Below are 23,017 nucleotides of genomic sequence, written 5' to 3' on the forward strand. Positions count from 1 at the left end.
GGGCTAGCCTGGAACTAGTCTTTCCAGGTTCAGCCTTCCATATAATTGGAGATGAGAGGCATATTTCACCATTTCCAGCTTCTTTCACTAAAATAGGGTCTTGTACACTTTCCTGCCTGAGCTGATCTCATACTGTAATCCTCTTGACCTCCATCTTTCTGTTGCTGGGATTACAAAAGTAAGCCACTAGACAGTATAAGCAAATGCCCATAGTGAATGGCATAAAGCACTTTAGACAAGATTGAGCATCAGAGTCTACCTTGGTGCACCAATCTTTCTTCACTGCTAAGAAACAAATGCTTTAATGCCTAGAGTTCATTTATCATTGTTTTCACATAAATTTATTTAAAGCATTTAAACATTACTCTAAAAGTTATTACAAACTTATTAAACACATCCTAAAATATGTTTGTATGAACACCTCCCATACCACAAACATCAAGATTATTTGTCTTTTCAGTTCAGAAGTCTCAAAAATAAAACACACACACACACACACACACACACACACATATTGCAAAGCACCACACTTGTGGTTTTTCTACAGGATAAAAAAAGTCTTTGTCAAAGTTATCCAAACAATCCCTTCATCTCACAGCTCATACAGACCTGCGCTGCCAACACTTAGCAGTAATACTCTGGTCTCGAGCACTGGCTTTTATTCATCTGTGATTCCACACTAAACCTAGAACAAAGCAGCAACTTTTCTGAATCATCTCTGTGCCTTCGTGTCCAGAGTTCCCCTATACTTTGAGACCTGGGTGACAGGGTCTCAAATTGGATATAAGTCTCTTTTGCCAAATCATCTTCCCAAAGGGAGTCAGCTTGACATTGCAGTTTGCAAACTTTATACAATAAGAAACAAATTACTGGGAGGAGAACAACACAGGCTGTGCTGGTCACTATGATGAGGAAAGACCACTGTGAGTCACCAGCATCCACTCTGGCTGTGGAAAAGGTGATGCACTGGTCCTTCTGGGCTGGCACTCCTTTTGGAGAGACACACGCCACATACTGCCTGCCAGGCTCCAGGCCATCTATGGTTACTTGATTCTTGCTGGAGTCTGCAGTCAACAGCAGCAGGTCTTTCTCGCCATACTTGGAATACAACACGGTCACCATGGCGTTCTGTGTGGTGTTGACACTAGTCCATGCTAAAGTCACGCTCTCTCCAGTCTCCCCGACTACCCTGAGGTCTTCTATTGTGGCGTTTGTCTCCAACGGCATAGCCTGGTCCAGCAACGCCAGCTCTTCTTTCTTACTTGCGCTGGCTGGAGGGAGCTTGCTCCCATTCATCTCCATTTTGGCATTTCTCTTCTCGCCTGAGTGCAGTTGGAGCAACGGCCTGCCAGCCGTGGTGCTGCTTGCTTTAAGATGAGTTCTTGGAGGTGAGGTGGAAGAAAGGATGGAAAAGAAAGGAGATAAAGGGAGAGAAGCAGGGGAAGAAGGAGGTGAAGTCGAAAGAGAAGCTGAGGCAGCAGAGGAGGAAGAAGGGGAGGAAGAGAGCCAGGACACTGACAGTGACCTAGGTTGGCTTGTGGACAGTCCAGGTCCTGGCTGGGCCTCGTGCTCAGCGTGGTCTCCAGTCCTTCTTCCAGAAACGTCTGGGGATATGGTAGTTGTAACAACACCAACCACTGCCACGATCACCACAGCTTCTGACATCCCAGCCAAATTTTTGGCCTTACATGTGTAATCTCCAGCATCCTTGTGAGAAACACCCGTCAAACTTATTATGGACCATCTGACTCCTTCCTCCGGTGACTCCTGGATCACTGGAAGAAAACAAATGTGCACTCGGTAAGAAAGAGAGAGAGAAGTAGAGCAGTTGTGCCAAACTAGAAGGAAACAAGTGTATCTTACATGTATCCCTCTCACTAGCCAAGGGAGAAACAGCATTTATCTAGTCTCTGATGGTAGCTGATAGCTCTATGAATGGTTGGCATGAATTTATGCCCAGGGCTGTGAAATCCATATGAAGAATGAACATTTAAAGGTATATACAGATGGGAAAATCAGGAGATATGGGTTTTAGTAAATTCTGTGTATGTGTGTGTGTGTGTGTGTGTGTGTGTGTGTGTGTGTGTGTGTGTGTGTTGATATTTGGTCTTGAACAAGGGCCTGGGCTCTATCCCTGAGCTTTTTTGCTCAAGGCTGGGCACTCTACTACATGAACCACAAAACCACTTCTGGCTTTCTGGTGGTTAATTGAGTCTGATAACTCTTCTGCCAGGGCTGGCTTTGAGTTGGGATCCTTAGGTCTCTGCCTCCTAAGTATCTAGGATTACTGGCGGAAGCCACTAGTAACTGGCATAAACTTTTGTCTACTAAATAATGTGTAATTTTAGACAAGTCCGTTCGTGTCTGTAGAATTCTTGTCTGTATTTGTAGTAGAGTAAGGCAAAGTGATCTTGTGGGTTCCGTCCAATCATAGTTGTGAGCTATTAAATGTTTATCATAAGATTTTCCTTAGGTAGTTCTCAAAATGCTTTGTTATTGTAATTAAATGAATCTACTCATATGAACAGAGGACTGCATTTTGGCATGACCTCATCATTTATATTCTAAATCATTTATTTCCTATTTTACTTCCGTAAGCTAGTAAATTACAAGTTCTTTTGTCTGCGAAGTAATATATCATTTTTGCTTTCTGAAACACAAAAATCTAAAAATACTTCCAGTTTGTCTTAATTTTAGAAGCTTTCTGGAGAATAATAATAAATACTAAATATATAAATAGCCCAAAAGTTAACTCAGTAGCTTAAAATGCGGCTATTTATTAGCTGTTCATATAAATATTTTAATATTTTTATTGTGAAAATACCATACAGAGGGGTTACAATTACATGGGCAAGGTAATGAGTACATTTCTTAGCAAGCATTGTTGCTTCCTCCTTTGTTCATATAAATATTAAGCCTAATTTTTTTTACCACTTTATTAGTTTGTTTTTGTTTGTTTGCTTGCTTGTTTGAGATGAGGTCTTACTATGTAACACAGCTAACCCTAAGTTCAAGACCTCCTTCCTGAATGCTGGAATTACAAGCACTCATGAGCCGTGTCACCCGGCTCTTAACATTTTTTTTAACCCATCAACTTTTATTTGTTAAGCCTTAATTTTAACTGAATTCCTAAGAGTTTTAAAATTATATCCCTTTAATCCTCAGAATGTCACTGCTGACACTAGGACCAGGGCATAACTTGGTCTCAAGAGGATCTGCAAAGTCTAGGTAACAAATGGTTTTAAAACTCATACTTTTTGCCCCATGATAAGGCTTCTATACGATGTATTATTTAAATAATCACTCAAATATAAGACATTTGTATGGAAGCCCGCTTAAAAATATCTTCATGGCTTTACATTTTGAAATGGGCTGTATCTAAGAAGACACACTACAACTTTCATCTACTGAATTTTCTCTGATTTTATCTGGGGGGGGGGAGGGGTAGCTAAACTGAGAAAAATAGTAACCAATAAAATGTTCTCTTCAAATTCCTTTCATCCAGATGACTGGAGCAAACACTTTGATGGTTCAGTGGTAGAGCATCTGCTTAGCATGAGTAAAGCCAGTGGGTTCCATCCCCACTGAGGTGAGGGAGAAAGAGTGAGGGTGGGGAGAGAGAGGTTAATAATTTGGGGATGTGAAATTGTACAAAAAGCTGGGTGTAGTGGTATAGGCCTGTAATCCCAACTATTCAGGAGGAGGGGCAAGAAGATTGAGAGTTCCAAGCAAACATAAGCAAAGTCAGGATGGCTCTATCCCAAAACAAAAAGACTGGGAGTGTGGATCAACTGGTAGAGAGCTTCCCTAGCATGCCTGAAGATCTGGCTCAATCCTAGGTAAAAGGAGAAGAAAAAGGAAGAGAAGGAAATGGAGGAGGAAGAGGAGGAGGAGGAAGTGGAGAGGGAGAGAGATGTGGTGGAGGAGGAGGAGGGGAAGGAGAAGGAGGAGCAGGAGGAGGAGAAGGAAGAGGAGGAAGAGGAGGAAGAGCAGGAGGAGGAGGAGGAGGGAAGGAAGGAAGGAAGAAGGGAGGGAGGGAGGGAGGGAGGGAGGGAAAGAAGGAAGGAAGGAAGGAAGGAAAGAAGGAAGGAAGGAAGGAGGGAAGGAAGGAAGGAAGGAAGGAGGGAAGGAGGGAGGGAGGGAGAAAAAAAAACAGATGTGAGTGGCTCAAGCCTATAATCCTAGCCACTTAGGATGCTGGAATCTGAGAACTGCCATTCAAAGCATCCCTGGAAGAAAAGTCCATAAGACACTATTTCCAAAGTAACCAGCCAAAAGCTGGACAGGTAGAGCTTCAGTTGAGCAAGCAAACTGTGGGAATACAAGAGCCTGAGTTCACATCCCAGTGCCGGATTTAAAAAAAAATGCTCAAAAACATGAAATTAGGTATGGGCTATTGTAAACTCTATGTCTCATAGCGTTGAATGAAGAAAATACCTGTATGATTGACAGGCAAGCTATCCGATCGGGTCCACGTGAGCTGTGGAGTAGGGAAGCCAGTGGCATCACACCGAATGAGGACATTGCTGCCCAGAGCCGAAGTGATTTTGGTGGCTGATGTCATCACCGATGGCTTCAAACACTGCTCCAACTCCGCTCTCTGAAATAAAATTCCTGTGAGGCGCTCAGGCTCACTACAGATCATCAGTGGGTCGAGCAGCACCACAGCGGGGTCGGCAGCCTTTGACAGCTCAATCACTTTGGAAATATGACAGTCACAGACCCAAGGGTTGTCCTGCAGGCCTAAAACAGAAGGGAAAAAACAGAAGGTCAATGCATGTCATTATGATGGATTCACTTTACAGTCTCTTGGAAAAGGAGGAGGAAAAGGGAAGGGAAGGAAAGGGAAAAGAAGAGAAAGGACTTCAAAGCAAATACAAAATCCAGGGAAAGACTATTAAAAAAAAAACTATTTGCTAACATCTCAGATGAATCTCAGATGTGTTTCAGAGTCCTCTGAGACAAGCATCTCTTGCAAGATCTTATATCCTATAACCTCACAGAAAGCCCAAGATAGAAAATGATAGAGCTCACAGATTGTGGTGATGGTTACGCCACAAGCACACTTTTTAGTTGATTTTTATGTTGGGTAACTGAGTGTGGTTTGTGAAATCTAATATGTGGGCTGTAATCCCAGTTCTAGAAAGTTCCACAACAGTGAGTAGGTGCCTGACAACCTGTCTTAGCTTTACCTGCAGAGTTTATATAATGGTGATACCTAGCAATTCGCTATGAGCAAAGACAAAAATGCACCTGAAACAAAATGAGGATGAGATGACAGGACCTCTTAGGGGAAATACTATAATTAAATTCCCTGGCTCACAGATGACCTGAGCCCTGTGGATCAGACCTAGGTATAGGAATTTCAGCTAGGCAATGTCAATCAATACTCAAATCCCCACTCTACAGACAAGCCACTTTCATTCTATTGACAGTATGTTGGTAATAGGTACTGAGATGATTTTTGCTGCTACACATTTACATAAGGCAAGAGAAAAGTCTGGCATCTCTGTCTTCCCTCTGGGTTTGTGTTGGTTCTAAGCCTTTCTCTCCACACTCACCCAGCCACCACCTTGCATTCCAGGAAAGGACAGATAACACTTTATGACAAGGGATGGAGCCACCTCTCAGGAGAGCAGCATGGACCGCTCCACCTTAGGATCATCACCAGTGAGACTGTGCGAGGAATCTCCTCATAGGAACTACAACTATTGAGGAATCCAGAAGAATCAGAGCTGCAATACTAACCCACCACGCCATGTCCATAATTAGGACTCTAACCTTTTCCCGCTCTCTAGTCTTCTATTTTAAGCCCAATGCTGTTTGTATCTCTAAGATGGCTAAAGATTAACTGAAGTGCTGTCTTCCCTAGCATCATAGCATACTTTTCTCTGCCACATTCCTTTCTAAAAATGTTCCAATGACTTTCAGTATATGTCTTGCCTGAATTCTTCTCTCATGGGTCACAAAGACTGAGATAGAGAGTTGTGCTGACTTTCTGGTTAATAATGGCAGTAAAAGAACAATGGGGAGAGATGACACTGGTCAAGATACATCATACTCATAAATAAACATGTTCAACTGCAACCTCTTTGTAAAGCTATTTGTGATTGATTTAAAAAATAAAGAAAATATTTTTTAAATGGCAGTAATTCTTGCTTAGATTTGCAGGAAATGTCAATACTATATCCCTTTCTAAAATGATTTATTTCTTATTTTTAAAAAAATCTCTACAAACTTTATAACCATCCTTGCTAAACACAAAACTGAAGAGCTATTGTTAATAGAGTCAAGGTTTTAAACTCAAGGTAAAGAAATTTTACCCAGAGAAAAGAATATTCGCTACACACTACTGTATATCTTCTTCCTGTTAATAAAGCAACCGAGCTTATAAAATCTGCACCTCTTCTGAAAACACAGAGACACATATGCAATGGTGTCATGTGACCTAAGAAGTAGGAAAATGCCTAAAATAATAGACACTCAAGACCCCTAGATACTCTATTAGATATTAATTCACTATTGTAGATATTAGTTGACCTGATATATGAAGGCCAGTTGTATGGAAATAAGAAACTAATTTATTTATCTATATGGTTTTCTGTGGCCTTGAAGCTGCTGCCTTGCTGGGCCTGTTTTCTCATCTGAAGGTGAAAAAGTTGAGTAAACTGCAGAGCTTTCTCTGGCCATAATATTTCATCAGTCTATAAACTAAAAATACTAGCAAAGTGCCAGTGCCTCGTGTCTATAATCATAGCAACTCAGGACACTGAGATCTGGAGGATCTTAATTCAAAGCCAGTCCAAGCAGAGAAGTTTGGTAACCTCTATGTTTGAAATAATCAGCACAAAGTTGGACTGGAGGCCTGGTACAAAATCATAGAGTGCCAGCCAAACAAGCAAATAAAGCAAGAATGAAGCCCTAAGTTTAAACTCTGGTACCAGAAAAAAAAAGTAACTAAGGAAAAAGCTGGAACTAGAGTTGTGGCTTGAGCAGGAAAAGCTGAGAGTGAGGGGCCCTAAGTTCAAGCCCCAGTAGCAGCACAAAAAGTAAATATAGTGAAGAATGAAAGGACGTTTCGGTGTCTACATTTACTCACAAGACCTGCACAAACTAGAAAACAGCATGGGGAATTGTCTCACAATACCATGTACTGAAGTGGATTGGGGAAGCCATTATGGAAAATAGTATGGAGAGTTCTAAAGAAATTAAAAATAGAACTATTATATAAAGATTAACCAGTAGAAAGGTGAGAAAAACAAGGCTTAGGAATCTACCCCAGATCACACCATTGAGCAGGCAGCATTTAAACTTAAGTATCCTGATCTAGAGTACTTAACACACTACTATGCTATGTCCTATACTGGCGTTTTTCTGATTTCACTCAGAGGAGATGGAAGAATATAGGGTTACCCTTCTGACTCTGTAAATCACAGTCCTGACTAATCCCAGACTCTTAGCTTCCTAATCTAATGCTCTTCTCTATCTTCTTTGTCACCTAAAGACACTTACAAGTCACAGTGACAGTGGTAAATGCTATTATCTACAAATAAAAACAAGTCAATGCCGCAGAACCCTGAAATATAAGTGTCTACAGAATTAATGTAGCATTGTTTCATCCATACCTTAAAACTATCATAAAAATTTGTTGGGGTCTGGGAAGGTGGCTCAGTGGTAGAGCGCTTGCCTTGCATGCATGAGGCCCTGGGTTCGATTCCTCAGCACCACATAAGCAAAAAGAAAAAAGCTGGAAGTGGGGCTGTGGCTCAAGTGGTAGAGCGCTAGCCTTGAGCTGAAGAGCTGAGGGACAGCGCCCAGGCCCAGAGTTCAGGCCCCACGACCGGACCCAAAAAAAAATTTTGTTGGCCAGAAAACACAATTTTTTTTTTACAAAATATGCTCCACTTGCTTACATCTAAAAGTAATGTAAATCCAGAGTGAAGATTTTTAAATCCCCCCCCCAAAAAAAGAGAAAGTCTATTATGCCAGATTGGAAATACATAAGGTCAATGGTACACATTTTAAAACCAGACTAAAAATAGAGATCCAAACACTAAATATATTCACTAAGGTGTTTTCTTCTAGGGACAAAGTGACAAGAGCTTACAAAAGTTAAACTATTACTAGTATTGCATTCCCTCAAGGCAATCCACCAACCACAGTCACAATAATTTGCATTCATTAATTTATTTTATACAACTCTTCCTGGATGGGACCAGTGAGTTTTGTTTATCCCTTTCTAAAAATGGAATATAGTATTTATCATGCATCAGCACAGTTGGATTACATGTGCTATTTACTGGTGTAGGTGTGAAAAATCAGTAGTAAAATTGTTCATTTTTTAATATTTTACTTTCCTTTTCCATTTGCATCTATCGGTTGTACAGGGGGTTTCATTTGACATGTCCATGAGACAAACAATGACACAGTATCCGACACCCTCTGTCACTCTCCATCCTTCAAGAACAACAAATTCTTTTTTTTGGGGGGGTGTTGTGTTATAAGGCTTGAACTCAGGACCTAGGCACTATCCCTGAGCTCTTTTGCTCAAGGCTAGCACTACCACTTTGAACCAAAGCACCACTTCTGGTTTTCTGGTGTTTAATTAGAGATAAGAGTCTCCTGGACTTTTCTGCCCATGCTGGCTTTGAACTGTGATCCTCAAATCTCAGCCTCCTGAGTAGGTAGGATTACAGGAAGGAGCCACGGGTGCCTGGCTAACAAACTCCTTTGTGGGAGACAGTAGCATTTAGTAACTGAATGGGGAACGTCTTTAACAAATGGTGCTGGAAACCCTGGCATGTGTCTCTGGAACAAAGTAAACCTCAGCTCCCTTCCTATACTATTTTCAAAGACTATAGTTATATGCAGAAAAGCTAAGAATATAAAGCTAATAACTGAATATTAAGGCTGTATTAAGCACTAACTGAAAAAAAAAGAAAGCACTAACTCTGAAGAAAAAAACTAATAAATCAAATGTCACCAAAAGGGAACATACTCTTACCAAAGACACCCTGAAAAAAAATGAATAAATGAGTCAAAAGATTTATAATACAAATCACAAACAACTTACATGTACTAGTTTTAACAAAAAAAAATGCTAAAAGTCAGGCCAAAAACTTGAACAAATATTTCATGAAGGCCTATACACAAATGGCCAACACTATTAGTCATCAGGGAAATGTGTACCCAAATCACAATGTGGCACTGCTCCTTTGGTTACCCCAGAATAGCTGAAATACAAAAGACTAACCCCATGAAGTGATGGGGAGGATACAGACCAACCAGAGTGGGAAGTGTGATGTTGGACAACCCCAGTGGAATACCAGCAAGTTCTTTAAAAATTATCATTATAGCTACCCTGCAACACAATCCTACAGGTTCATCCAAGAATAAGTGAAGATACTCATCACGCAAAGCTCTGTACAGAATGTTAATAAAAGCCTAATTCTTGATTGACCCTAAACTGGAAACCGCCCACAGGTCCAATAATAGAAAGTATGAACAGTTGGTTCCTTCACACAGTTGAGTACAATTCTGCAGTAAGCAACCATTTGTTTGTCCATCAAAATGGATCCACTTGGAATGGAAAGACTTGGAAAAAAATATATTAAGTGAAATAAGCCAGACCCAAAGAAACATAGGTCCTATGGTTTCCTGTATTTGCTAACAAGTATATTACCAGACAAGCAGAGAAGGTCAAAAGCTATGTACATGTGACCATATAAGATGGTGCTAAGCACAATGAACCCCAAGATATGGACACAAGAGGTTTTTTTCTTTGTTGTTGTTGTTTTTTAATGTACTATGTGATTTTTTTTGTTTCTCTTATATGTTCTCCCCCATGATATAACCCCTGTTTTCACTGTATTTGATTCTGGTGCCCTGCATCTTGTATATACATTTTTCTAATTTGGAGAGGGGAAGGCAAATAACAAAATGCTGAAACAGAGATACAAGTTGACCCATTGTAACAATGAGATAGATGTACAAGATACTATGTTGAAGACCAACGTTATACCTTGGGGGGTGGAGGGAGGAGTTGGGGAGGGAAGGGATGGTAGGGGAAAACAAAGGAGGAGGTAACAATGCTCAATAGGAAATGTACTCATTACTTTACTCATGTAACTGTAACCCTCTGTACAGTATCTTTACAATAAAAAAAAGTTAAGAAAAAAATGGATCCACTTGGAAACATACCATGGCGTGAAAGAAGCCTGGCACAAGTGTGCATGTTTGATTCCATTTCTATAGCTTTCTAAAGCAGATGAAATCAACCCATGGCAAAGCAGATAAATGGTAAGATAGGGTGAGAGGGGACTGATGGGAAGAGGTCCAGGGCAATCTTCTGGGGTAATGAGATATTATGTATCTAGATGACGGTATGATTTACTTGGAGGTACACGTTGATCAGAACTTACAAAATCTGTAAGCAGTAGGCAAAGCATGTCATAATCCCTCAATTAAAAAATAAGCCTTAAAGCTAGGTGCTAGTAGCCTATGGCTATAATCCTAGCCACTCAAGAAGCTGAGATCTAGCTGGATGATCATGGTTTGAAGCTATCCAGGGCAGGATGGCTTAATCTCCAATTAACCAAAAAGCCAGATTGGAAGTATTATTCAAGTGATAGAGCACCAGCTATGAGCAAGAAAGCCATGCAAGAGTGTGAGATCATGAGTTCAAGCCTCAGTATCAGTCAGGCACCAGTGGCTCACCCCTTGAATCCTAGCTACTCAGGAGGAGGCTTGAGACCTGAGGATCATGATTTGAAGCCAGCCCAGGCAGAAACATCCATGAGACTTATATCTACCTTTTAAAAGTTATATTTTATTATAAAGATGCTGAGACTTATATCTCTAATTAATCACCAAAAAAAAAGCCAGGAGTAGAGCTGTGGCTCAAGTGGTAGAATGCTAGCATTGAACAAAAGAAGCTCAGGGACAGCACCCAGGCCCTGAGTTTAAGCCCCAGGACTGGCGCACACACACACACACACACACACACACACACACACACACACACACAATGCTATCTCTGTGGTGATATTTCCAGACCTGACTCACAGAATATAGGTTTTTTTTTATTGGTCAGTTATGGGGCTTGAACTCATGGCCTGGGTGCTGTCCCTGAACCTTTTTGAGTGCAAGGCTAGTGCTCTACCACTTGAGCCATAGCACCATTTCTGTTTTTTGAGTAGTTAATTGGAAAGAAAAGTCTCACCAGGACTTTTCTGCCCAGGCTGGCTTTGAAATGTGATCCTCGGATCTCAGCCTCCTGAGTAGCTAGGATTTACAGGCATGAGGCACCAGTGCCTGCAGAATATAGTTTTTAGTTCAAGATCCCTTTATATTCTTCTGTGCTGGTGGCTCATAATCCCAGCTATTTGGGAGACTGAGCTGTAAAGACTGGATTTCAAAATTAGCCAAGGCAGAAAATTCTGCCTTGGGGTTACTGTAGGGCTAAGATACACTTACAAGGTCCTCTGGAGAACTGCTAGGAAAGCAGAAGCCTTTACTATGTGGATTTGTCTCCAAGGTCTAGCAAAGGTCAAGCAAGGCATATTGACAGACATGGATAAATGTTTGCTAAAATGAATTAATGCCATCTCAGAAATTCTGTGGAAATACTGAGGCTGCCAGTGACATTCAGATAATTTCCATTATTAATAGTACAGCCCATGTTTACAACTGAGCAAACTTTTAAACGCTATAAAAGCATTTCATGCTCTCTTCTCTGCAGTCTTTCCCTCCAAGATAAACAGTGGAAGGCCTTACAGAAAGGCCTGTGTAAATACCGCTTCTTGAGGAAGAAACTGTGGAAATTTACCTGAATTACAGATCAAAAGTTGAGTGTCAGAATTAATTTAAATGTTTACTAGCAAGATACTAAGTTATGCTTTTTATGGTTAGAGTAAAGGACATTTTTAGCCAAGTTTTTACTTTTTTTAACTTATTTTTACTCAGGTAATAGAAAAGCCTATCCTTGAGGTTTTATTTTTTTTTTAGATACATGATTTTAAGAGGTCAGTCAAACAGAGCATTGGTGGCTCATACCTGTAATCCTAGTCACTCAGGAGCCTGAGATCTGAGAATCCTAGTTTGAAACCAGCCCTGGCAGGAAAGTCCATAAGATTTTTATTCCAGCCACCAAAAAGCCTGAAGTAGAGAAACGCCTCAAGTTGTGGAAAATCAGTCTTGTATGAAAAAGCTAATGGACAGCACCCAGGCCTAGAGTTCAAGCGCCACTACCAACACACACACACACACACACACACACACACACACACTCACACACACACACACACACACACACACACACATACCACACACGAGGTCGGTCAGTTGATGTATGCATAAGGGAAATAACTCAAGTATTGGTCCACACATTGCACTAGGAAAGAATCAGGAAGGGAATGGGTCCTGGACCAAGTGGGTTGTATCATGTCTGAGCTGTTCCACCATGTCAGGTGCCCTCTTTGAGAAAGTGGACTAACTTGTCCCTCAGCATTGCATCTATAAAATGGGGGTGAGTTCATACCTACACAGTTTAACATAAGACTGAAAGAACTTACAGATGTAGGGTATTAGAACTTAGCCTTCCCTGAGTGACTTCAATATTAGCCACGACTCCCATTATTATAAGTAGAACTCTATCTATGCACACACAGGTAGTAAAAACTAAAGCAGAATGCATTCCACTAACATTCATAAATTCTCGGGTACCTGGAAAGAGTCTCTTGGTCCAGTTTCACATTGAATTTGAAAAGATCTAGGACTGGCCCTCATCAATATATTTCAGTAATACAACTGGAAGACTCAAATATTGTTGGAGTTACAAAAACAATGGCTTCATAAACTAGGTGCCAGCAGCTCACACTTATCATCCTAGCTCCTCAGGAGGCTGAAATCTGAGGATTGGAGTTCCAAGCAGCCCAGGCAGGAAAGTCTGTGAGAATCTTGTTTCCAAGGAACCATCAAAAATCTGGAAGCAGAGCAATGGCTCAAGTGGTAGAGTGTTAGAAATGAGCACAAACACTCAAGGATGGCACCCAGTCCCTGAGTTCAAGTCCCAGGAAATAAACAAACAAACAAACAAAGGTTTCATAGAGTAATCATTTTTTATGAGATGCTCCCTTCCTGTCATTATGTGGGATCATGGCTATGACTTAATCTAAAACACACCCTCAGAGGTTAAGCTGTGATCTTCTAAAGGATTCACAGAAAATATGTCATTGTATACTCATGAAGATCTACTAGCAAGATGGAGCTAGGTTTGCACTTCCTTCTTCCAGATTAGAAAAAAAAGTGGAGTTTTCTGTGTGTCGTTTCTGTGTGTAATTCCTCTCTTTCCCCTTTTATCATGTGATTAACATGTTCAACCCTTGGATCCATGAGCATGTGGTTCCAGGCCACCACTGGGGAAGAGCTACCAAGAGGCTCAAGACATGTAGAGTTCAGATGCTTGCTTCGTGTTTTCTATAAGGCTCCCAAATTCTGCTAAAGGCGTGCCCCTTTCGACACATGCCAGAGTTCTACTTCAGCAATTACACAAATCACATTCACTTTGATCTCACTTTGGAGGGCCCACTTGCTTTTTCAGAGGCAAATCCAACCCCCCTCCCCCAAATTAAAGGCAGGGAAACACTTCTTGGATCACACAAAGACTGGAACACCAAGGATAAAAACAGGGAGAGCCTCTCTGAATCAACTGAGGATGCAGAAATTTAAAAGTCAGCTTCTAAATTTTCTTTTGATTTTTATTGATTTATTGACCCATCTTTGTCAAAACTGCACCTAATGAGTCTGGGAAGAGGCAACTTACTGTATCTTGTTTATCATCATTATTATTATTATCAGTATAAAAGTCAGGCATGCATACTGCAGAACATTTTCTCCAATAAGAAAAATGAAAAGACATCCCACACCCAAGAATGATAATAAAAACAAGCTAGTGTATTTCATTTTGTGTGTGTGTGTGTGTGTGTGTGTGTGTTACACTCAGGGCCTGGGTCCTGTCTCTGAGCTTCTTTTGTTCAAGTCTGGCACTCTACCACTTTGAAACACAATGACATTTCTGGTTTTCTGGTAAATTAATTGGAGATAAGAGTCTCATGGACTTTCTTGCAGGGCTGGCTTTGATCCTTGATCCTCAGCTCTCAGCCTCCAGAGTAACTGGTATTACAGGCGTGAGCCACTGGTGTCCGGCAAGCTAGTGTATTTTTCATTCTACTTCTTTGCATATCTGAAAATAGTTACAGAGGGCACTGCTACACATGCCTGTAATCCTAGTTAATCAGGGGCCTGAGACCTGGAGGATCATAGTTCAAAGCCAGCCTAACCAGAAAAGTCTATAAGACTTGATCTCCAAGACTCTATCTCCAATTAACCAGTAAAAAGCCAGACTGAAGGTGTAGCTCAGGTGGTAAAGCACCAGCCTTGAACAAGAAAGCAGATCAAGAGTGAGAGGCCCTCAATTTAAACCTCAGTACTGGTACAACAAATTAAATAAGTAAATCAGTAAAATAGTTACAGTTATGTTTGTAGTTAATCATGCTTTTAAAATGTAATGTTACACCAAAAGTGGGTTTTTTTCATGTTACTATCTTAAAGTCACTCAGTCTCACACAGATAAAGTTGATTGGGTAACTGCCCTTGTACTAATATTTCAAAACCATGTTTATCTCTGAGTTCTCATCCAGATTTAATCCACCAGTGGAAAGTATCAATATTCTGTAAAAAAATTTTCAGTCAGTTGTGGGGCTTGAACTTGAGGGAGGCCTGGGCGCTGTTCCTGAGCTTCTTTGTGTTCAAGGCTAGCGCTCTACCACTTAAGCTACAGTACCAGTTCTGGGGGTTTTGAGTGGTTAATTGAAGATAAGGGTCTCACGGAGACTTTTCTCCCCGAGCTGGCTTCAAATAGAGATCCACAGATCTCAGCCTAATGATTAGACACGGGCACCTGGCATTGCTCTTAATATCTAATCATCAGTACTCTTACTAACTAATCATCAGAGAGCTATAAATAGCAATGGAGCAATTGAATTGTAATTTTAATTACATTCCATGATTGGCTACCTGAACATTGCTTGGCAAGAACCATTTTTAATATGTAGGGAAATAGAATCTTATGTTTAAATTAAGTTAATTTGCAGCTAGTATCCTTACTCAAAAGGATCATATTGGTGGCTAAAATAAAACAATACCATGTATACGTTTTCATAATGCCTATCAGTATACATAAAAGGGATTCCACAAATATCTTTTAAATTAAACTAAGGTGTTTTTTCCTATATCACATCCTATCACATTTGTTTTGTTCTCTAATAAAAACTATTTGAGGGGCTGGGAAGGTGGCTCAGTGGTAGAGCGCTTGCCTTGCATGCCTGAGGCCCTGGGTTCGATTCCTCAGCACCACATAAGCAAAAAGAAAAAAGCTGGAACTGGCGCTGTAGCTCAAGTGGTAGAGTACTCGCCTTGAGCTGAAGAGCTGAGGGACAGCGCCCAGGCCCAGAGTTCAAGCCCCACGGCCGACAAAAAAAAAAAAACAATAACAAGGCTAAAGCCCTGTAAGTTCCATTACAGAACTTATCCTGTAAAATAGCTTTAATACCTTTTAAAAATATCTTTAATAGCTGGTCACCAGTGACTCATGCCTATAATCCTAGCTACTCAGGAGGCTGAGATCTGAGGATTTGGGTTTAGAGTTAGCCCAAGCAGACAAATCTGAAAAACTGTTACCTCCAATTAACCAGCAAATATGAAGGAAATTGAGGTGTAGCTCAAATGGTAGAGTGCCAGCCTTGAGCAGAAAAAGCTAAACCAGAATGTGAGGCCCCAAGTTCAAGCCCCAGGACCCACATACACAAACAAATTCTCAAACATATCTTTTGTTTAATTTATGTCATACTTCAACAAATATCTTGACAGAGGATATTGGTCTGTAAGGAATTCCATCTTGCTCCAAAAGTCTAGTAAAATCATCCCACTGGCAAAAGAAGTTCTTTCATCCACCAAGAACTAACTTCTTCTGCAGCCAGAAGTTAGGAATTGACAACCCATTCTTACAAGGAGAAAAGTCTAACAAATTTTTGCCTTGGTTGATCAAAGCAATGCTCTGTAGTTTGTTGGGTATAGTGGAACCTACCTGTAATCTCAACAGTCAGGAGGCTGAGGTAGAAGCAGCACAAGTTTGAGGGCAACCTAGGTTACATAGTAAGACCCTATCTCAAAAAACAAGGGGCTGGGACTGTGGCTTAGTGGTACAGCATTTGCTTAGCATTCACGAAGCCCTGGGTTTGATTCTTCAGACCACATAAACAGAGAAAGCCAGAAGTGACACTGAGGCTCAAATGGCAAGAGTGCTTGAGCAAAAAAAGCTCAGGGACAGTGCCCGGGACCTGAGTTCAAACCACAGGACTAGCAAACATAAAACAGACAAACCAAAAAACAAAAACATGCAAGCAAATGAGGATCATCAGGCTTAGGTTTCATATTAAAGTAGAAGGAGATCCCTTTCATTTATCAGTCCAGGAAAACAACTGACATCTCCATCATTTCTTTTATGGTTAAGAAAAGGAGGGGAGGCACAGAAATGGAGGGACAAAGGGTGAACAAATGCAGCACTGGTGCTCACTGGATACTATGTTGAAAATGAACTATACACCTTGTGGGTGGGATGGGAGGAAAAAACTGTGGGTGATGGAAGGGGTGACATTGTCCAAAAGGAAATGTACTCTTTGCCTGACTCATGTAACTGTATCCCCTTTGTTTTCAGTAGTTTCAAATAAAAATAATTTTTAAAAAGAAAAAACATAAATGTATAAATACATGTTTACAGAAATCTACATGTTCACGTGGATAAGTAGGAATGAATGAGAATCATGGAGAGCTAAGAAAGATTCGATAGATGACATAAAATGGACAGATAGATGATAGGCAGATACACACACATAGAGAGAGTGGGAAGGAGGGAGAGAAGAAAAGGAGAGGTGGGAAGAGAGGCAGAGAGCGCTTGAGAGGCCGTCTAATCTTGATAATTGGTGGGAAAATTGTTCTATGACTTTTAATTTTTTAAATAAAAAATATTACAAACTACCTTACTTTGAGTTTAGATCCACAGGGCAACTAAAAATATAGTAAAGTTAATGTTTATTTGGCAAATGTATCATTTAAATATTAGAAAGATTAACAATTAATATTTCCTTTTTTTTTTTGTCTGTCATGGGGCCTGATCTCTGGGACTGGGCACTGTCCCTCACCTCTTCAGTTCAAGGCTAGTGCTCTACCATTTGAGCTATCGTACCATTTCCAGCTTTTTCTGCTTATGAAGACCTGAGGAATTGAACCCAGGGCTTCATGTATGCAAGGTAAGCACTCTACCACTGAGCCACCTTCCCAGTCCCTAAAGTGCTATATTTCTTAAACAAAGAAAAAGAAAGTTTAGAAGCTATTCTTCCAAACCAATGACAACCCATCAACATGCCAACGCCCACTCCTAAAGAACCCGCCTGAAGTTTAAAGGTGAACAGAGTATGTGTGGAGTATGTCAGATTGTGGAAGTTGGGGTACTCACAAGAGTAGGGCAGGGTGGTGGCCTCTGCCACTCAGCTTCCTCTGAGAACAAAGCATTCCCTAAGTTTGTGATGCTCCACCCCACCCCTCTCATATTTGGGTATGCTCTCTCTCTCTCTCTTTCTCTCTCTCTCTCTCTCTCTCTCTCTCTCACACACACACACACACACACACACACACACGATCATTCTATCTTACACTGGGGATGCAGGTTAACTGGTAAAGTACTATTTCATTCAAGGTGCAAATTCAGAGCTGAGCAGGTACTTCAATGGTTGAGTATTTCAGCCTCTATAAAGGTCCCAACACCAGAGATAGAGGAGGGAGGAGGAAGGGAGAGAGAGAGGGAGGGAAAGAGGGAGAGGGAAGGAGGGAGGGAGAGAGAGAGAGGTATCTACACATGAAGGCCAGAGTCTTAGGAGCTTACCAAGAATAATTCTTCTTGGTGCCAGGTCTGTGCTTCTGGAAGGTACTGTAGCTAAGTGGGACCAGCTGTCCAGGAAGTCTGAAGGCAGGGTGGTTAGCCTGTTGCTTGATAAATCCAAGTAGGCAAGGTTCTTCAGATTCTGGACAGCCTCGGTTGGCACACTGGCTATTCTGTTATTATGCAAGTCCAGGGTCCTTAGATGGGGCATGTCCCCCAGAGAAGCCCAGGGAAAGGCAGCCAGGGAATTCCCGTCCAAGCGCAACTCGTGCAGCTGCCTGAGGTTGTAAAAGCTGCTGGGTTCGATGCTGGCCACGGAGTTGTAGGTCAGCCAGAGGTACCGGAGCTCCACCAGGTAATAGAAGGCCTCGGCGGGGATGGTGCGGACCACTGTCTTCTCTATGCGAAGCTTCACAGTGTCCACCGGGAAGTTCGTAGGGACTTCATTCATATCCAGGTCATTACATAGCACTGACCTAGTATCACAAGAGCAATGCAGGGAGACCCACTTTCCACATCGAGAAAAAAAAGAATCCTTGTTTGAAACATGTTTGATTTTTCATTCCCTAGTGGTTGTCCCCCAAAAATCTTTTCTGTCTAGCATATTAATAATGTGGTGTGACTAATGTTCATGATCATCATTATCACGACTGAAATGAGTACTAGGTTGAACCACGTGTGTTAAAATAAAATAGTCAACTATCAGTCTTTTCATGGGACTACTAACCTGGTATTTAAGGACCTCTTTCTATCTCAGGTTGCTGTTGACACAAGTCACATCCATGACTTGATTAATCATCACAACAGCCCTAAGAGGTAGATAATGGATGACTGGTAAAAGTACTAGCTCAGCAGATGTGTGGCTCAATGCTAAAACATCAGTCTGGCAACATGACTCTGAGTTCTAACCTCACGACTGAAACAAATAAGCGAAAACACACCAGCTCTGCAGTCCAGCTGATATTGATTGAACTCTGAACTTTGTTCCCTCTCCAGTGGCCAGGAAAACAGGGGAAGCCACTTCCCTATACTTCAGGTGGCACTTTCCCACAGGACACTATTAAGCTGGTTACTTCACCTTAAAAAAATGGTTACTTATTTATGATCTACAAGTAGGTGTGCAAAGGGGTTTCATTTCCACATGTCAGTTTGTGAGTGCAACATATCTTGTGCAGTAAATGGAGAGAGGAAGGGTGGACGAATGGAGTGGTACTAGCAATGTACGTGAGTGGAAATGGTACTATGTAAATTGATGGGATGGGGGGATGATGGAATGAATCAAGGAGTGACTTTGATTAAGATGTTGATTACTTAAAATGAACGGAAAATTCTACACTGTTCTAGCCATACATTTGCCAATAGGTGTTGCTGCTATTGCCAACAACTTCAGTTTAACCAATATTTGGTGACTTCTCAAGGTCACCCAGTTAGTGGGTGACAGAGTGACTTTTCAAACCTAATCTACTTGGAAATATAAATAAAGCTCCTTAAGAAATGGACTGTGGTAAAAAGAATCCCTTGTTAAACGTCATAAGTTGATTCTTTTTTTCATTTTTTAAATTTTATTTTATTTTTTTGTGAACATACTGTACAGAGGGGTTACAATTACATGGGCAGGATAATAAGTTGATTCTTTTTGAGAGAATCCCTTTACAAGATACATGACACTCATGAACCGTATTGCTGAATTGAAACCCCTTTGTACCAATATGTAAATATAATAAATAAATATAGATAGTTAGAAATTAAAGAGAGGATTGCTTTATTGAGGGACAAAAGCAAGAGTTCACACTAGACATTTAAAGCTCAACTCTGCTTTAACAGAACTTGTGCATTGCTTTCTACCTAAGGAAGAAACCAGCAACTGAATTTTTTCCTCTAGCCTTCACTAACTGAACTGACCTTGAACTAGTCACATGTTGATTGTTGGCCAGCATATGTCACTTAGGCATAGAAAAAAGCCAGTCTCACATGAGGGCTGAAAGTATGAGGAATCTGAGAAGTCAGATTCATTTTAGCCTGTGAGGGACTCTGAATAGACTCACTTCAATTGTTGAAAAGGAGCCATAAGCAATGTTGCAATACATGACATAATCAGTAAATCATAAGGTGTCCATTCAGTAAGACATAGCACATTGAATCTGTGCATTTTACGTCAACCCATAATGTAAACAGAGGTGAGGAGCATGAGGCTGGGGTCCTAATGTGACCATCTTCTTATGACAAGTTTAGAAGACACTGTGGAATTGCTGAGATTTTCTGCAAATATGCTCCATTACAAATTTCATTGCTATTGTATACCAGAATGCAAGCATATCTACCCATATACCAGAATGCAAGCATATCTACCCATATACCAGAATGCAAGCATATCTACCCATTAAATAAGCTTTCTAGGGTGCTATGCTATAAGAAGTGTACAGGGGAGGCCAGAAAACCTGAATCTTGATCAACACAGTCTTTACAACCAACACAATTCTGTGATCTAGGATGAGTCAATTTGTCCCTGTTCAGATTCAACTCCTTGCTTGTGACATGACAGGAATTGAGCTATATTAGTCCAAGAGTTCTTGCTAGGCATAGTATTCTATATTTGTTTTAAAAAATCAACGAATAAAGGGGATATCATGGAGAAGAAGACATGTCTGGTAGTTTTCCCAGAAATAACTCTGCTCTGGTTCCTGTACAAATAATTATTTAATTTGTGTTCTTTTCATTATCTTTAACCTCCTAGTAAACATCTCAAAAAAAAAAGATACCAAGAATTGGCTGAGTAAAGCCACTCACACATAAGCTTTAATTGTTTTGTTATTATTATTGTGATGATGATGATGATGATTGTGATATATTGACTGGTCTTGAGATCAAACCCAGGGCTTTATACATGCTAGGCAAATTCTCTACACCTGAACCACACTCCATCCCTAATGGCTATTATGTGTTGAAAGTTGTGGTATTCTTTTTATTACAGTGAGTAATTCACTGTTTTTACTTCTACTAACGTAGTCACAGATAATCTGACATTGTTATTAAATATCCTCTTTAAAACATCAAGATCTACTGTGTTTAGCTATTATGAATTCATGTTTGCATTTAACTTACATCTAAAAGGATGTATATCCATATATATATATATCATAAATTACTATGCTTACAAGGCAGATCTATTTTAAAATAACATTCAGATTAAGCAACTCCTAGGATGCCCTGTAGTGTCTAAACAGATGGCTCAATGTCTTCACTTTTTAAATTCCATAAGTTAAAATGAGAAATTCCAGTTGCCAGCCTCTCTAACCTCACTCTTGTGATCTTCTTTTCCACTGTCCAGCTGCTGGCACGAATAATTCTCAGATGAAATGAGAAGCAATAGCAGATGCCGGGGCCAGCGCCAGCAGCTCCTGCCCAGCTGTCCTGGGCAGCTTTCTGTAAGTACAGCCCGAGCTGGGGACACATATTGAAAATAGCTTGACTTGATACAAGAGATGCTTCGTGAATGTGAGTGAAATGAGTTTTGTAATACAGAATGTGTTTAGAAATGTCAGTTAACTAGGGAGACTTTTGAGAAGCAAATCTATTAAAACAGAAGTGCTGAAACACTGGACAGCCATATTTGTCTCTAGCATATCCAAATGAAGCCTCCTCATCTCTGATTGGTGACAATCAAACCATTTGTTTTCAAAGTAAGGCTACATTATTTGGAGCACTTTTTTTTTAAGCTGGAATAATTAGAACACATAGAAAGGAGAAGAGCGTACCTTGATCCTGAGCCGTCATTTCTGCCATGATAATCACAAGTACACTGAGATGGACATGAGCAGCTTGCTCCCTCCAGAAAGCTAAGCACAACATACACACAAGCAAAGAGCAGCATGGCTCTTTCCAGAGGTGATTAGAATGAAAGGCATAAAAATGAGCCCTAAACATTCAGAAACTGGTGTTCCCACAAGACAAGCTGGCGTTTAGTAACAGCAGATTACACAGGATTAGCTGAGATCTGAGTTACTTAACCTTCAAGTGTATCTTCCCGGGGACCAATCAGCCCCGCCTTTGATTATATCTCAGCCAGGCCTTCTAAGGAAAATGAAAAAAAAAATCAAACTAGCTAGGTGTGCAAAGAAATACTATCAAGTCCCTTTCCTGTGGATGTAATCATTGCTACACCTTAAAAAAATATACTTGATGTTAAAAAGATCCCAATGTCTTAGAAGAAAGTAAAAACATTTCTCTGCCTCATTTGCATGTCCACTAATTATCTTTGTTTGGTTGGTTGAGTTTTGTGTTTGTTGGTTGGTTGGTTGTCTGGTTGGTTGCTTGGTTGGTTTTCTCAATGCTGAGATTGAACTCCAAACTTTGTACTTTCTATAACTGACCCCCCTCCTCCACACACACCCAGCCATGTTGTTTTCTTTTCTTTTCTCTTCTTTTTTATCGGTTGTGGGGCTTGAACTCTGGGCTTAGGCACTGTCCTTGCACTCTTCAGCTCAAGGCGAGTACTCTACCACTGGAGCCACAGTGCCACGTCCGGTTTTCTGGTGGTTAATTGGAGATACAAGTCTCACAAACTTGCTTGCCTGGGCTGGCTTCAAACTGCTCTCCTAAGATCTCAGCCTCCTGAGTAGCTAGGATTACAGGCCTAGCGACCAGCACCTGGTCGCTTTTCATTCTTGAGATAGAGTTATATGCTAACTTTGTCCAGGAAGGCTTGGAACTCACCATCCTTCTGATACTGCCTCCCAAGTAGCTGGAATTACAGGTATCCACTACCATGCCCAGTTTATGATTTTTTTGCTTATGATTTTTTACAACAAGTGCTGTCATTATAGACTGATGGTAGTGTGTGTATGCCTGTGTCTGTGTGTCTGTCTGTCTGTCTGTCTGTGAGAGAGAGAGGGAGTGTGTGTGTGTGTGTGTGTGTGTGTGTGTGTGTGTGTGTGTGTGTGTGTATAGTGAGGCTAGAAATCAGGGCCTCTTGCTCTCACTTGGCTTTCTCACTCAAAGCTGGTGCTCTACCAATTAAGCCAT

The 23,017-nt window shown here is 40.8% G+C and overlaps 1 protein-coding gene across 1 annotated transcript; it reads right to left on the reverse strand.

The window, feature by feature from the left end:
* Positions 1-624: 624 nt before the first annotated feature.
* Lrit3 (leucine-rich repeat, immunoglobulin-like and transmembrane domains 3) lies at positions 625-21,866 on the reverse strand. Its single transcript, XM_013023788.1, has 4 exons — positions 21,751-21,866; positions 17,999-18,471; positions 4,438-4,743; positions 625-1,775 (listed from the first exon to the last, which is right to left on the reverse strand). Exons 1-4 carry the CDS (start codon positions 21,864-21,866, stop codon positions 625-627), a joined length of 2,046 nt encoding a protein of 681 aa, XP_012879242.1.
* Between the last annotated feature and the right edge of the window lie 1,151 nt (positions 21,867-23,017).

The sequence above is a fragment of the Dipodomys ordii genome, unplaced genomic scaffold, assembly GCF_000151885.1.
Source record: "Dipodomys ordii isolate 6190 unplaced genomic scaffold, Dord_2.0 Scaffold70, whole genome shotgun sequence".
NCBI classification, from domain to species: Eukaryota; Metazoa; Chordata; class Mammalia; order Rodentia; family Heteromyidae; genus Dipodomys; species Dipodomys ordii.